General features: G+C 60.3%; 1 protein-coding gene across 1 annotated transcript; it reads right to left on the minus strand.

Moving 5' to 3' along the window:
- Positions 1-1,024: 1,024 nt before the first annotated feature.
- On the minus strand, positions 1,025-13,037 carry WDR18 (WD repeat domain 18). Its single transcript, XM_054181946.1, has 10 exons — positions 12,774-13,037; positions 10,996-11,106; positions 9,151-9,284; positions 7,898-8,039; positions 7,140-7,283; positions 6,854-6,918; positions 6,611-6,735; positions 3,107-3,273; positions 1,866-1,934; positions 1,025-1,578 (listed from the first exon to the last, which is right to left on the minus strand). The coding sequence occupies exons 1-10, from the start codon at positions 12,981-12,983 to the stop codon at positions 1,447-1,449; spliced, it is 1,299 nt and encodes a 432-aa protein (XP_054037921.1). The 5' UTR covers positions 12,984-13,037; the 3' UTR covers positions 1,025-1,446.
- Positions 13,038-13,757: the final 720 nt, after the last annotated feature.

Genomic DNA, 13,757 nt, shown 5'->3' on the forward strand with positions numbered 1-13,757 from the left:
GGGACACGCTCCCGCCGCAGCCCCCACCGGGGGCTGACGCTCTCCCCCCCCCTGCCCCCCCCCGTTGATGCAAAGGGGCAGGAGGAAGGTGGGGAGCGGGAGGAGAGAAACGGCGCTTATTAAGCTAAAAGCATTATCTAAGCGAGCTGGCAGCAGCGGGGTCTGCACGGCCGCCCGCGTTATTAAAGTGCACTTTACATCAACTGCGCTTACTTCTGGTGTATTGGGCAGGGCGGTGCGGTGGGTGCGCGCGGGGACGGCCACGGTCCCCGAATCCTGGGGATCCCCCTCCATCCGGCGGGAGGCAAAACCTCCTGGGGACAGGGAGGGGACCCCCGGGGCAAAGACGACGGAGCAGCGCAGTTCCCCTCGGAGAGAAATCGCTTCCCCGCAGGTGGAAGCGCAGAATCGCTTCCCCGCCAGGGTTACCGAGATCCGTGGCCAGCAGCAGGGTGTTAAAGAAAAACCTCAGGCACCTTTCACTATAAAAAACAAATCTTTTATGTAAAAAATAAACCTAAACAAAACCCACAACCCCCGCTGCCGTGCTCGTGACGATACAAAAAGGCCGATTCCCCAGAACACCGTGAAAACAAAGTAGCTGGATCCAAATATATATAAATTGTCAACTTAAAGAGATTGGAAATAGCACCTTGCTGGCCCCCCCCCCCCCCGCCACCCCCCTGCCCCGAAACCACCACCCGCACTCTGAGCCCAGGGACACCCCCACAGCCCCCTGCCCCCCCGCCCGCCGGACCAGGAGGGCAGATGGGGCGGTGCGGGGGTCCCCTCTTCAGGCTTGGCACCCCAGGGACCCCCCGCCTGTCCCCAGGCAGCACCTTGGCTGCCCCTGGCCCCCCTCCCCTGGCCCCAGGAGCAGGAGCTGCTCGGCCCCCACTGTCACGACAGCGGAACAAGCCCAGAGCGGGATCCTGGCTGTGAGGGATCCCGGCAATAGCGAGCAGCGTTTCCCAGGGCAGGATGGGCGGAAAGGGGGTCTCCAAAATCCAATCTCAAGCCAGTATTAAGAGAAAAAACACTTTTCTGTCTGCACTGCAGGGTCAAGTAACAAAAAGAAACAAAAAAAAGGGCCCGGGGGAGAGACGGGGAAAGAGCAGGAGCTGCGTCCTGAGCCCCTCTCTGGGAGTCGGCACCGCTCCTCCCACAGCCGGTCGCTCCGATCTGCCCCCGCCGGCACCGAGCAGCGAATCGGGGTGAAAACGGTCCCTGTGTTGTCCCGCACGCAGCAGCCCTGCGGCCCCCCGCGCTTGTCTCAGTCCCGTGTCACCGAGCGGGCGTCAGACCGAGCAGGCAAACGCTGCGGCGTCGGGCGAGGCCGCGGGCCAGGCGTGCTGCACCGCTGCGTGCGCAGGTGCCCGAGGGCTGGTTCTTCCCCAGGAGCTGGGCAGGGAGAGGCCGAGGGGTGCGAGGGCGGGGGGTGCCTCTTCATTTGGCTGGTTTGGTGATGATGCGAGCGGAGAAGTCGAAGAGGTTCTTGTTGATTTTCCGGAGGGTGCTCACCTCCTCTTCCAGCTCGCTCACCTGGATCGTCAGATGCTCCTGGTCTCCCATCAGGTTCTGCGACAGAAAAACACAACGGAAAAGCGTCAGGCGCCCGGGTCTCACCGCTGGCGACTGGAGGCTGGTGCTCCCCTCGACAGCAGCAAATCCCAAACCCTTTTGTCCTCTCCCTCTTCCATCTCCTACTCAAACATCAGCCCCTCCTGCCTACACCATCAGCAAATTCTGGGGCTCATTTCTCCCCATCCCCAACTTGCACAGGGCCCCAAGAACTGGTTCAACTGAAGAGAGGACCCCCCCCAAGGGGTCTGCACCAGAAGGACGCGATTCAGAGCGGCTCTCACCTTTTCCCGTGTCGAGTACATCTGCGCGTACATCTTCTCAGCCTTCTCCAGGTAGCTCTCCTCAGAGTCCTGCAGGGACAGACAGGAGACATTGACACAAGACCCGGCTCCTCTCCCAGCACCCCCGGGCAGGGTTCCTCATGGCAGTAGGCGAAGAAACGCCCCTGTCCCCCTGCCCCAGCCCTGCGGGCCAAAGCAGTGACCAAGCGGACTCCAGCGTGTTCTCCCTCCGGAGCCTGGCTGGAGCTGCAGCCCCTTTCCGAAATGGAAGGCCAGTGCGCAGGGCTGGGCAAGGACAGGGGTCCCAGAACAGCCCCCTGGAGACTGCCTTGGGCAGGGGTCTGCCGGGCTCCTCTCCCAGCACAGACACAGCCCGTTGCCTGGGTTGGAGGATGCGCTGGGCTCACCACCTCCGGCTGCTCTCCCGGCATCATGCTGGAGCGGAGGAGCCCGATCGGCTGCGGGACTGACATTCCTGAAGCAGCACCCGAGCCGTCCCCTCTGCCAAGCAGCAGCAAACAGCCTCTCCTGGACCGGCTGCCACCTCCCCTACACGGAGCTCATCCATCAGCCGTGGCAGGACTGTCACTTGCCCAGGGACAGTTGCTGACAGAGGAGAGAAGCTCTGGGACCGCCAGCAGAGAGGCCAGGGGATGGACCGGCACAGCACGCAGCGAGCCGGTGACCACTGACGGTGCAGGATACCCCCCATGCCTGGGGATGGCCACGCTGGGGCCAAGGGACAGCAGAGCCAGCCCAAGCCGCAGCACAAGGCTGGGAGGACAAATGACTGCACCAGGCAGGATGGCGAGGGGAGCAGGAGGGAGGAGGAACGGGCTGGAGAAGGGCTTTCGTGGAGGCGGAACAGTATCCGGCAGAAAGAGGGAAAGATGCTGCGTGGGGGGTCTTGAAAGGCAGGAATTGGGGCAGGGCAGAGTCCTGGTGGCTCCTCTCCCCGGGCCAAGAGCAGCCCAGACACAACCAAAAGCACGGGAAGATCCTGCCTGCTCCCTGCCTCCAAGGCTCCCACCACAACTCAGTTAATTGGGCAATTCCACTGCTTTAAAAAACAGCACTTGGGGGAAGATCAGAACAGGCCGTGCGTGGAGCTGCTGCCCATCAGCAGTGGAGCGGGCACCGCCGCTGCTCTGGCTGGAGGAGAAGTTTTGCACCCTCCGGCACGGACCCCCCCTAGCCGACCTCCGTCTCCCCCTCCCCAGCAGCCCGCTTGTCCCCGGTACCTGCTGGTGGAGCCCGAGGCGCAGCGTCACTCCCTCGCTCCCCTGCTCGTCGTTGCTCTCGGTGCCATGGAGGTGTTTGCTGAATTTGGGGAGAGGCACGCTGGGTTTCCCGTCCGGGTTGAACATGTTGGCTGGGGCCAGCACTATGAAGGCGTTTGTCACCGGACCTGGGATAGGACAAGAGGAGGGGACGGGTCAGACACCCCCTTCCAGCAGGGTTGTCTCTTGCCCGGCACCTCGGGGAGCCCTGAGAAGAGAGAGAACCCCGAGCGCAGGGACCTGCCAGGACTCCTGCCTTCCAGCCCCGGGGGGAGGCAGAGCCCCCTTCCCCGTCCTTGGCGGTGGGGAGCGGGGCCGCAGCTCCGCACCCCGGGCCCGGCAGGCAGCTCAGGGAGGAGCAGGGCAGCCCGGCCGTCCTCCGCAGAGCCAGCCATCCATCAGCGGCTGCCGCTTTCGCAGCTGTCTCCTGCAATGATCTATCACACACTCTCGTTTGGCAGAGCTAATGAGCGCTTTAATTACTGCATTTACCCACACAGGCTGCTGCTTTCTGTCAGCAGCCCCCTCCGCCTCCCCTTCCCAACTCGTGCTCGCTGCCGAACTCCCACCGCTGCCCCCCACGCCCCAAACCTCTCCTCGTCAGACACAGACACAACGCCCCCCCCCCCAACCCCCTGAAGCCCCCCGCTCTGCCCGCAGCACACCTCCGGCAGCCAGCGGGCTGCTGCACGAGCAGAGCGGCTCAGTCACTGCTAATAAATCCCTGACCATCCATCTTCCCCCGGCCGAACTCGACAGCGCAGAGGGAAAGGTTAAAAGGATCCAGATGCACCTGAGCGGAGGTGGCGCCCGCCCAGCGTCCCCACCGAAGGCAGCGGGGAAGGGTGCAGCGGGAGGGACGGAGGGGGTCTGGAGGGGCACAGAGCTGCCCGAGGCGCTCGGTCTCTGCAGAGGAGATGGACAAAAGCACCTCTGAAGCAGATGAAGGCTCCCTTGCCATCATCTCCCCCTCCAGCTATACCACAGCCTGTGCCCAAGCCTGACCCTCCCAGGATCCAAGCCTGGATCCCAGCGGCAAACCAAAGGCTCTGCCGAATGCTCGGTCCAGAAGCTGCCCTGCCAGCAGTCCCCGGCTGGCCCTGAAGCCGCTCTTTGCCAACGCTTTGCTGTAACAAACCATTTACTTTGGCTCCCTCCCTAAAGACAAGACATTCGCTGCTTCTTATGAAAGTATCCATTAGTGAGATTACCGCTGCTGGTTCACTGGCAATTCCAGGAGCACTCGGAAAGGAAGGGACAAGAAAGACAGAGAAGAGAAAATGTGACAAACCACCCCACAGATCCCCAAACCTGGTCACCGTCCAGGCGCTCTCAGGCCCCAGTGCAGATGCAAGCCCCATCCAAGCCCACCTTGTCACGACGGCTGGGGCACCAGTCGGTGGGTGACACTCTGCCAGCGTGGGCAGAGGGACTGGACTCAACTGGGGGAGAATAAATAATCCGGCTTCCAACACTGGCAGCTGCCGGCGGGACGGATCAACTGGAGCATCCCCAGGGTGGCCTTGCATGAACGAGCCCTCGGGGACGGTCTGTGCCACACGGTGTTTGCAGAGAAAAGGACGGAGCTTGTGTGACAGGACAGGAACCGAGGCCTGGAGGGATGCTGGGGCAGTGCTGGCAGGGAACCCGGGAGCGTTGCCCCCGTCCCAGAAGTCCCCTGCTCCCCTCAGCGTGGTGCCACAGCACAGTCACAGCTCATTACCCGACAGCAGCAGCCCAATTTCTCCAAGTCCATCTGCCTGCCCATGCCCTGCCCCCCCTGCCTGCCCACTGCTGCCAAGGACAAGCAAACCTTGCTGGAAAAGCCCCCTGCGCCTGTCCTGCCTGCACAGCTACGCTCCTCTCGAGCCCTGAGCCATGCTCCAACCCCTCCGATTTATTTGCAGCACCATCACGTGGGGAGGGCAGTGGTTTCTGCCCTGCGAGCAGAGGGACCTCGCTTTCCCGAGCACGCCAGGCCGGAGGTTGCTGTCATGTCAGCCGTGGCAGAAAAGCCTGTGTCATCTCTGCCTTGGGAAGGGAAAGGCTCAGGCAATGCGCTGGAGGGGCGAGCAGGGCAGCAGCAGGGAACAGACCTTGCTGGGAGGCTCACGTCACTGCTCGGAGAGGTGGCGAGAAAGGCCAAGGGGAGACAGTGACCCACTGGAAACCAGTGCTGCATGGAACCCGCTGCCCCACTAAGAGGGTGGCAGGGCTGCCCAAGAGGGACAGAAGAGCTGCAGAGCCCCCGACACAGGCAGGCTGCCGGGACCCTCCATCCTACGCTCCCTATGGTGCGGCTCTCCCTGGATGGCAGCTCCTGATCCAGCTCCCACCCTGCTCCCGGGCTCAGATGAAGCACACGGCAGCAGCAGGGGGGTACTGGTGCCAGGGCTGCCGGGGAAGCCAAATCCCTGCCTGCAGGAAGAAGCAAGCCAACGGAGGCTGCAGAAAGCACCCAAACCTCGTGGCCCCAGCACCCAGTGGCATGGTCAGCCTGGTCCTGCCCCTCACTTGTGTCCATCTGCACTCCCCTGCAGCCTCAAGGACGGTTTTAATGCCTGGCTCGCAGCAAAAGCTTGCCCTCCCCTCCTCTGATGACTCACACAGCTCAGATTTTGTCTGCTGTCACCCCTCTCGTGCTAGTGGGGCAAGGCTGGATGGGCGCTGCAGTAGGTCCCCATTAAAAACGGTCCTTGGCAGCAAAAGGAAAGGAGGAAAGGGTCTGCAGGCAGCCTGGCTTTCAGCGGCCGTCCTGGGGCAGCAGCTTGCCCAGCTATGTCCAGAGCCAGCGTCACAGAGGAACAGGCTCTGACTGTCACCACCGTCACCTTCTGGGAGGGTTTAGGCAGCCCCACCAGCGAGAGCGGTGTTAAGAGACCGATAATAGAAGAAATCCACTGTTAGCAACAGCTCAAATGCAACAGGAGGGCTAAATCGTCCACCGCTCTGAGGCACTTAATTGCTGATCTGAGCCTGTAAAGGTTTGTTTGCACGGTTTATCGGAGCCATTAGACTGAAATCCCAGACAACTGCTTATATCGAATTCACTTCAGGCCTAATGAGCTCACAGGTGCTCGTCGCTGGGGTCACAGAGACAGTCTCTCCTCCAGACACATCCTCCCGCTCCCACAGCCTCCCCAGGCCTTGGGGTGCATGTGGGGCAACCGCTCCGTTTGGAAAACAAGGGGGAAGATCCTGGATGTCCTCAGCGACAGGGTGAAATCTATGACTCACTCGCTGACAGTGCACAGGGAGGTTGTTAACAGACATGGGCAAGGTCAAAAAAAATCACTCCAGACACCTAAGGCGTCCCTCCAATGCCTCTGCCCTTCCTGGAGGTGTGAAGCAAGTAGCAGAGAAATGCCTGGAGTGTCCAGGGCGGCGTCAGAGCATCTTAAGTGAGACAGCAGCAGCCATTGGCAGCTGAGGAGGAAAGGATCCCGGAGATAAGAGCGTGCCTACCTTTGTGATTCATCGTCTTCAGGCACTGCTTGCTCTGGATGTCCCACAGCCGGACTGTTTCGTCGTGTGACCCGGAAAGCAGGAGGCTGCCATCCGTGGAGACAGACAGACACGTCACCTGGTTCCTGGAACGGGGAAGAGAAGAGGAAGTTTAAACTCAGGATGACCCGAGGACTGGCAGAAACTGGTGAGGTGGGTAGACAGAGCCGATGAAGTGTTTGGCAGGTATGTCTGGTCCCTCACCTGTGCCCTTTGAAGACCTTCCCGTTCTCCCGCTCTGTCTGGAAGGTCCGGTCTCTCTGGACTGGCTGCAGAAATGCAGGAAGGAAAGGAGAGAGCAGTTTAAATTCAGGCAGATAGAAGCAAGCAGGTTCATCACTGTGTCTGGAGGGGGCAGAGGAGATACAGGGGACCCCAGGCCCTCCCATGCTCTGGCAGGTCACACCAGTCACGTAGGCGGGGAGGTGACAGTGGCTCAGGGTGCCACGTCAGGAGCAGACAGAACAGATCTGCAGCCCCAGGCACTCACCCAGGCACAGAGGTCAACCTGGAAGATGGATCCGTCCATGCCGCCGCAGAACATGTGATACTCGGAGAGGTCAAGAGTCACAGCCATGATCCCCACATCGAAGAGGACGGAAAGCAGGAGCTCCCCAGATGAGATTTCCCAGAGCTGGAGAGAGAGGATACAGGAGAATTAGGGGCTTAAATGTTAATGACGGGATTGGAAGAACACGCTGCTGCTTATCTGCACCTGCCCAGGGGCAAGCCGGCAGCATCCTGCGGATGGGGAAACCGAGTCCAAGGTATAACCACAGCAGAACCCAGGATCAGCCTCTTCGTGACCATGAGACAGGTCTCCCAGGCAGCTCCAAAACGTGCCTCAACCCCCTTGGTGTGCCATCCTTCCCCCCAGGAGAGACCCCTCTCTGCAGGGCAGGAGGAGCGGGCAGTGGGTTCCAGCCTGCTCTGCTCCCTGCCCTTGGAGACTAGAGGACATCAGTGAGGGAAATCAGAGGAGCTGACCCCAACATTCCGCAGAAGAGGGACTGCAAAGCATGCAGAGGCCCAGCCCGAGGGCAGGTGCAGAGAAACTGCTGGTGTTTGGAGAGGCAAAGCCCATTAGTGGGTCTGGCAGCTCTGAGTCATCACAGAGACAGCCAAGAAATTCAGCTACTGCAACCCTCACGGACAGCCCTGCTGCAGCCCAGCAGAAACTCTGCTTTAACCCTCTGGGGCCCGCGCACCTTTGGGATTCTTGTTGGGTGGGACGGAGCCGAGCCTTACCTTGGCTGTCTGGTCAAGGGAGGCTGTGGCGGCTCGTGCCAAGGGCCCTCCAAAGCCACAGCACAAGTCCGTGATGGGGAGGCTGTGTCGGGACCACACGTGGCGAGGGTCAGGGATCTGGGAGGGCTCTGCCTGCAGCACGCTGTAGGGGAGAACGGAGAGACAGGTTGGCAACCAAGCCTCACACAGCTCACTCAGCCCTGCTGGGGTGGGGGAAAGAATCAGACGAGTAAAAGTGAGAAAACTTGCAGATTGAGATAAAGGCAACTTAAAAGGTAGAGCAAAAGCTGCACACGAAAGGAAAGCAAAATAAGGAATTCATTCCCTGCTCCTCATCAGCAGGCAGGTGTCCAGACATCTCCAGGAAAGCCAGGCTCCATCATGTGTTATTTGGGAAGACAAACACCATCACTCTGAACATCCCCCCGCTTCCTCCTTCTTCCCCCAGCTTTATGATGTCATATGGCATCAAATGTCCCTTTGATCAGTTGGGGTCAGCTGTCCCAGCTGTGTCCCCTCCCAACTCCTTGTGCCCCCGCAACCTGCTCACTGGCAGGACGGGGTAAGGAGCAGAAACTGCCTAAGCTTGTAAATTTGACGCTGCGTAAGCACTGCTCAGGAGTAACTAAAACATCCCTCTACTACCAACACCGTTTGCAGCACAAATCCCTCGCGCAGCCCCACACCAGCTCCTGTGAAGAAAATTATCTCTACCCCAGCCCAAACCAGCCCAGCACGGCAGGTCGGCGAAAGCAGCGCTGGGGATGCTGGAGCAGAGCGGCTGTGAGGAGAGCTGGCCAAGGCTCTGCTTCCCCCAGGACGGCTCTCCGGGCTGCAGGGACCAAGCAGGACACAGGAGCCATCAGCAGCCACAGCACATGCGATACCGAGGACAAGGGCCCCTGCTGAGCTCCCCGTCTCAGAGTGGATGGAGACCTCAGCTGCCATTAGCAGGGAAAGGGCGCAATCCACTCTGTGTCAAGCAGGGAAAAGAAGTCAGAGGCATATGCCACAGCTTGGGGAACTCAGACAAAGCTCTCTGGCAGCGAGGATAACAGTGGAAGAGCTGCCTAAGGAGGGCACAGACTCATCATCACCAGCAGGCTTTACAAACAGCTTAGACACACGGGCTTAGGCAGAGCTGATTCCGCCTCCGGGAAGTGGTGGCTGATCTCTCGTTCTAATATTCCTCGCCCAGATGCTCCCTGTCCCCGGTACGAGTGGGTCGAGACCTCCCCACGGGCCGCTGTTACCTGTAAAGGTTCCACACCAGGACCAGACAGTCCTTCGCCCCCGAGAGAAAGTGGCTGCTGTCGTCAGTAAAGCAGAGGCATGTGAGGTCCTGGTAGTGTCGGTTCAGGATGGCCAGGAGGTTCCCGTTGGAGACCTAGAGCAAGGGAAAGGGCAGGAGAGTATTAAGAAAGGAGCACGGTGATGACCCAGAACAATGCAGCACCCTGCCCTCAACGGTTGTGGGTTAACTCTGGAACCTAGCGATGCCAGTGCCGTTTCTCTGGTCAAGACACAAGCGTGCAGTAAAAATTTCCTGTTTGCTATTAATAATACTTTTGACAACCTCTCACAACACCTAACGAGATGGCTGCGGGGGTTACGAAAGCCACAGGAGGCTGCGTGCCACCCCAGGGGTTGCTGGGCACTTCAGCACGGCCGCATGGTCTCAGGCCAACGGAGGCTTTAGGGTGGACAAGGAGTTCCCCAAACCCAGAGCTTTTCTTGTTAAAAGGCAACACTGCAGCCAGGGAGGGAACCAAGGAGGCAGCGAGGGAGCCCCCTACAAAAGAACAGAATCGACCCCCTCTCGTTGTCCCGATTGCACCTAAAAATAAAACCAGACCGCAATTCAGTGGAGAACAAGTGGCTTCACAGAGAAGGCACAAAACTCGGGCTCTTGGGCCCATTTCCGGCTCTCTGGTGGTTTCCACGCAGCCTCTCCAAGGTGCCTGTTCCCTCTGCCAGCAGGACAGTGCCATCGCCCGCTCCAGGCAGATGCTGGGAAGCGTTTGCACAGCAAGGCTCGCTGGGGGCAGGCAGACAGGGCCACGTTCTGCAGGTGAAGCAGAGCAGGGAGCAGCTCAGAGCATCACGAGTGGGTAACTCCCGCTGGCTGCAGCCTCAGCCCAGCACCCCCTAGGAGGGCTTTTTCTCCAACACTGCCACAAGCATATTTTTGAAAGAAAAACCTGACGAATTAAGGCAGAGCCGCCCATATAACAAGGCTCAGAAACATCCCCCAGCACCGAGAGCTTTCCGGGTTAGGCATCTCGGTGTTTAATCCCGGGGCTCAGAACAAGCTTGTTCTTTTATTTGCTTGGTGAAGTGCTTAGAATGTAGCATAATCCCCACGTAAACACACTACTAATTAAAAATAGAAGGGCGATGACCAGAGCACAGGACTCTCCGCAGACACCCAGATCACAAGTCACGTACAAATATTAGGTTAAACGTGGAAGAAGCGCTGAAGGAAAACTAGGTGCTGTGTTTCTGCTTTCAGGGAGCAACATTTGACCCCTGAGGCATCCGTAGCGGCTTAGGAAGAGAAGGGAAGAACTGCCCTAAGCCTCACCCAGCACCTCCCACCACAACTTCACCACATGCTCAGTATATAAAGCTGGGAAGGAGGAGGAAGAGGAGACATTCAGAGTGGTGGCGTTTGTCTTCCCAAGTCACCCCTACACGTGATGGAGCCTGGCTTTCCTGGAGATGGCTGAACACCCGTCTGCCCACGGGGAGCAGGGAATGAATTGTTTTGCTTTGCTGGTGTGCACAGCTTTTGCTCTACCTGTTAAACCGTCTTTATCTCAATCCACGAGTTTTCTCACTTTTCCCATTCTCTCCCCCATCCCACCGGGTGGGAGTGACCGAGCGGCTGCGTGGGGTTTAGTTGCCGGCTGGGTTAAACCACGACAGTAGCCCCGACCGCACCAGGACAGCCGTAACGTACATGACCCAGCAAAGCCTTTGCCCCATGGCGGAGCCCAGATAACGTGGATTTACTGACACCTGACGGGACGGGGGCACTCGGTAACCGTACAGGATGCGAATCTCTACATCCCCACTCCCTGCGCCAGCCCCCTTACCTCCCACAGGTAGATGCTCTCAGCGACCCCAGCCAAGATGTAGAGCCCATTGGGAGAAGCCGTCAGGCAGGTCACCGGCCCAGGGCATATGATCTTCTGCTGGAGCTGGTCCTGGGGGCAGAAAGAACACAGTGACCCTTCAGTACGGGCTGGAGTACGGGCGGGAGAGAAAAACAAGACCCTGGTTCAGTTGAGACTGGCCCACGGGAGAAGAGGCAGCTCAGGCAGCATCTGACACGCCGCGGCTGCCCGTGTTTTAGCCACGTCCTCAACTGCATCAGCACTGCCGCGGTTTGGAGGTTCAATGCCGAAGAGGAAGATGATGGAGGAGCACAGCCCATGTGTGTAAATCACGTTGAATTCCTCTGCATTTTGCCAGTTTTGTTGCAGTTGGTTCGCGTTTAGCCCTGCAGGGAAAAGGTAATTTGTCCTCCACCCTCCTCCAAGCACAGAGCTCCAGCCACATGCAGCAGGAGGGGCACCGAAAGGCAAGGGAGCCGGATACAGTTACGCTCCACAGCTGGGGAATCCCGGAGATTCAGCAGACAACAGGCTCAGAAGATTACAACAAAATAACATTGATAAAAAATAATTAAAAAAAAAAAAAAAAAAGATGATGCGAGCCCACAGCCTGGGAGAACAAGCAGCAGGTCTGAGAGCAGCTCCTTGCAGCCTGGGGGGAACTGGGGAAAAACAGACCCTGAGCTGCAGTGGCAAAGGAGCTGCGTGTGCCGAAACCCATGGGCTGCTGCCGCTCTCCGCAGCAACGCTGAGGGGAACAACGGGGAACGGGGCGATCGCGGCTCTATTTGCCGCTCCCCTGCCCTGGTGGAAGCACAGGCGGGACACAGGTAGCAGGAGGAGGAAGAAACACGGCTGTGTAGGGACGGGTGAGGTTTGTCCGGCTGCATTTCAGCTCCCATTTGTGGCTGAAAGGCGCAGAGAGAGGATCGAGGCGACAGGAGGCTCCCGGCGAAGCGGGCCCAGTGGTGGGGCACCCGCATCCCCCCGGGCTCTGCCTTGATGGGGACGGTCGCCTTCCCGGGCAGCCCTGGGAGCCATGAGGCTCCTTCCCAGCCTTGGGAAGGGGAGATGCAGGGGGGGTCCCGGCCTGGGCACGGCTGGGGGGTCACTGGCCCGGAGATGTGCCCAACACTGGATTCCTCCCATGGAAAACCCCCTCCTGGGGGTTCCTGTGCGATCGGCCAGGACCCCTGGGAAGGGAGTCGGGCCTCATGGGATCCATGGCCCTGTACGGGGGCAAGGTGGGGAGGGGGCCGCAGGCAGGTCCCCCCAGAGAAGGGGGACACGGAGGCGTCACTGGGGGGGTCTCTGCGGAAAGACGGGGAGTCGAGCATCTGCCTGTGGTGATGGGGGTCATTATGGAGGGAGGGGGTCTAGGAGTCTGGCCACGGAGATGGGTGAGCTATATGGAGAGAGGGGCTCCGGGGGGGGGCCGGCCATAGGGACGGGGGGTCTGTATGGATAGAGGGAGCCTGGGGGGCGGCCATAGAGATGGGGGGTCTGTATGGATGAAGGGAGCCTGGGGGGGTCCGGCCACAGAGATGGGGGAGTCTGTATGGATAGAGGAACCCTGGGGGGGGTCCGGCCATAGAGACGGGGGGTCTCTACGTGGATAGCAGCCCCCACCACAGAAACTGGGGTTCTCCAGGGAGGGGGGCCGTGGCGCATCCCCACAGGGACGAGGGGGTCCCTCCGCGGGGCCCGGGGCCGCCCCCCGAGCCGAGGCCTCCCGGGCCCGCCCGCCGCGCCGGTACCTTCCTCTGGAGCTCCCAGACGTTGATGTAGCTCTTGCCGAGCTGGGCCCCCAGCAGGTGCTCGCCGCCCAGCAGCGCCAGCCCGCGCGGGCCGCTGTTACCGCCGCGGTAGCCGGGCAGGGCCGAGCCCGAGTGCAGCTCCCAGACGGAGCAGTTGCAGAGCGGCCCGGCGGCGTCCGACACCAGCGCCACCTCCATGGGCGCCGCCATCTTCGCGGTCCGCCAGGGCCAGAGAGAGCGCGGCGGCCGCCTAGAGCGCCGGCCAACCAAGAGCGGCGCAGACGGGGCCGCGCGCCTGCGCGGGGCGGGAGCTGCCGCGGCGGCCGCACGCGGCAGGAAGCTCAGCAGGGCCCGCCCCGGCCCGGCCCGGGATGGGGGACGGCAGGCGGTGCTGGGGCCGTGTGCGCCCCGTGGGCAGCCCATGGACACCCCGTAGGCACCCCGGGGCACCCTATAGTTCTATAGGCGCCCCATGGACACCCCACAGGTCTATGGGCAACCCCTGGACACCCCATAGTGATGCTGGGGGCACCCTATAGTCCTGTAGGGACCCCATAGGGAAGCCGGGGCATCCCATAGTCCTATAAGCACTCCATAGGGACCCCATAGGGAACCCAAAGCACCCTATAGTCCTATAAACACCCCATAGGGACTCTATGGGCAATCCATAGGGACCCCATGCCACCCTATAGTCCTATAAACACCCTATAGGGACCCTATAGGCACTCCACAGGGACCCCATGGACGCCCCACAGGCCTGTGGGGACCCCATAGGGATCCTATGGCACCTTATAGGCAATCCATAGGGACCCCATGCCACCCTATAGTCCTATAAACACCCTATAGGGACCCTATAGGCACTCCACAGGGACCCCATGGACGCCCCACAGGCCTGTGGGTACCCCATAGGGATCCTATGGCACCTTATAGGCAATCCATAGGGACCCCATGCCACCCTATAGTCCTATAGACACCCCATAGGGA

The sequence above is a fragment of the Rissa tridactyla genome, chromosome 22 (genome assembly GCF_028500815.1).
Source record: "Rissa tridactyla isolate bRisTri1 chromosome 22, bRisTri1.patW.cur.20221130, whole genome shotgun sequence".
NCBI classification, from domain to species: Eukaryota; Metazoa; Chordata; class Aves; order Charadriiformes; family Laridae; genus Rissa; species Rissa tridactyla.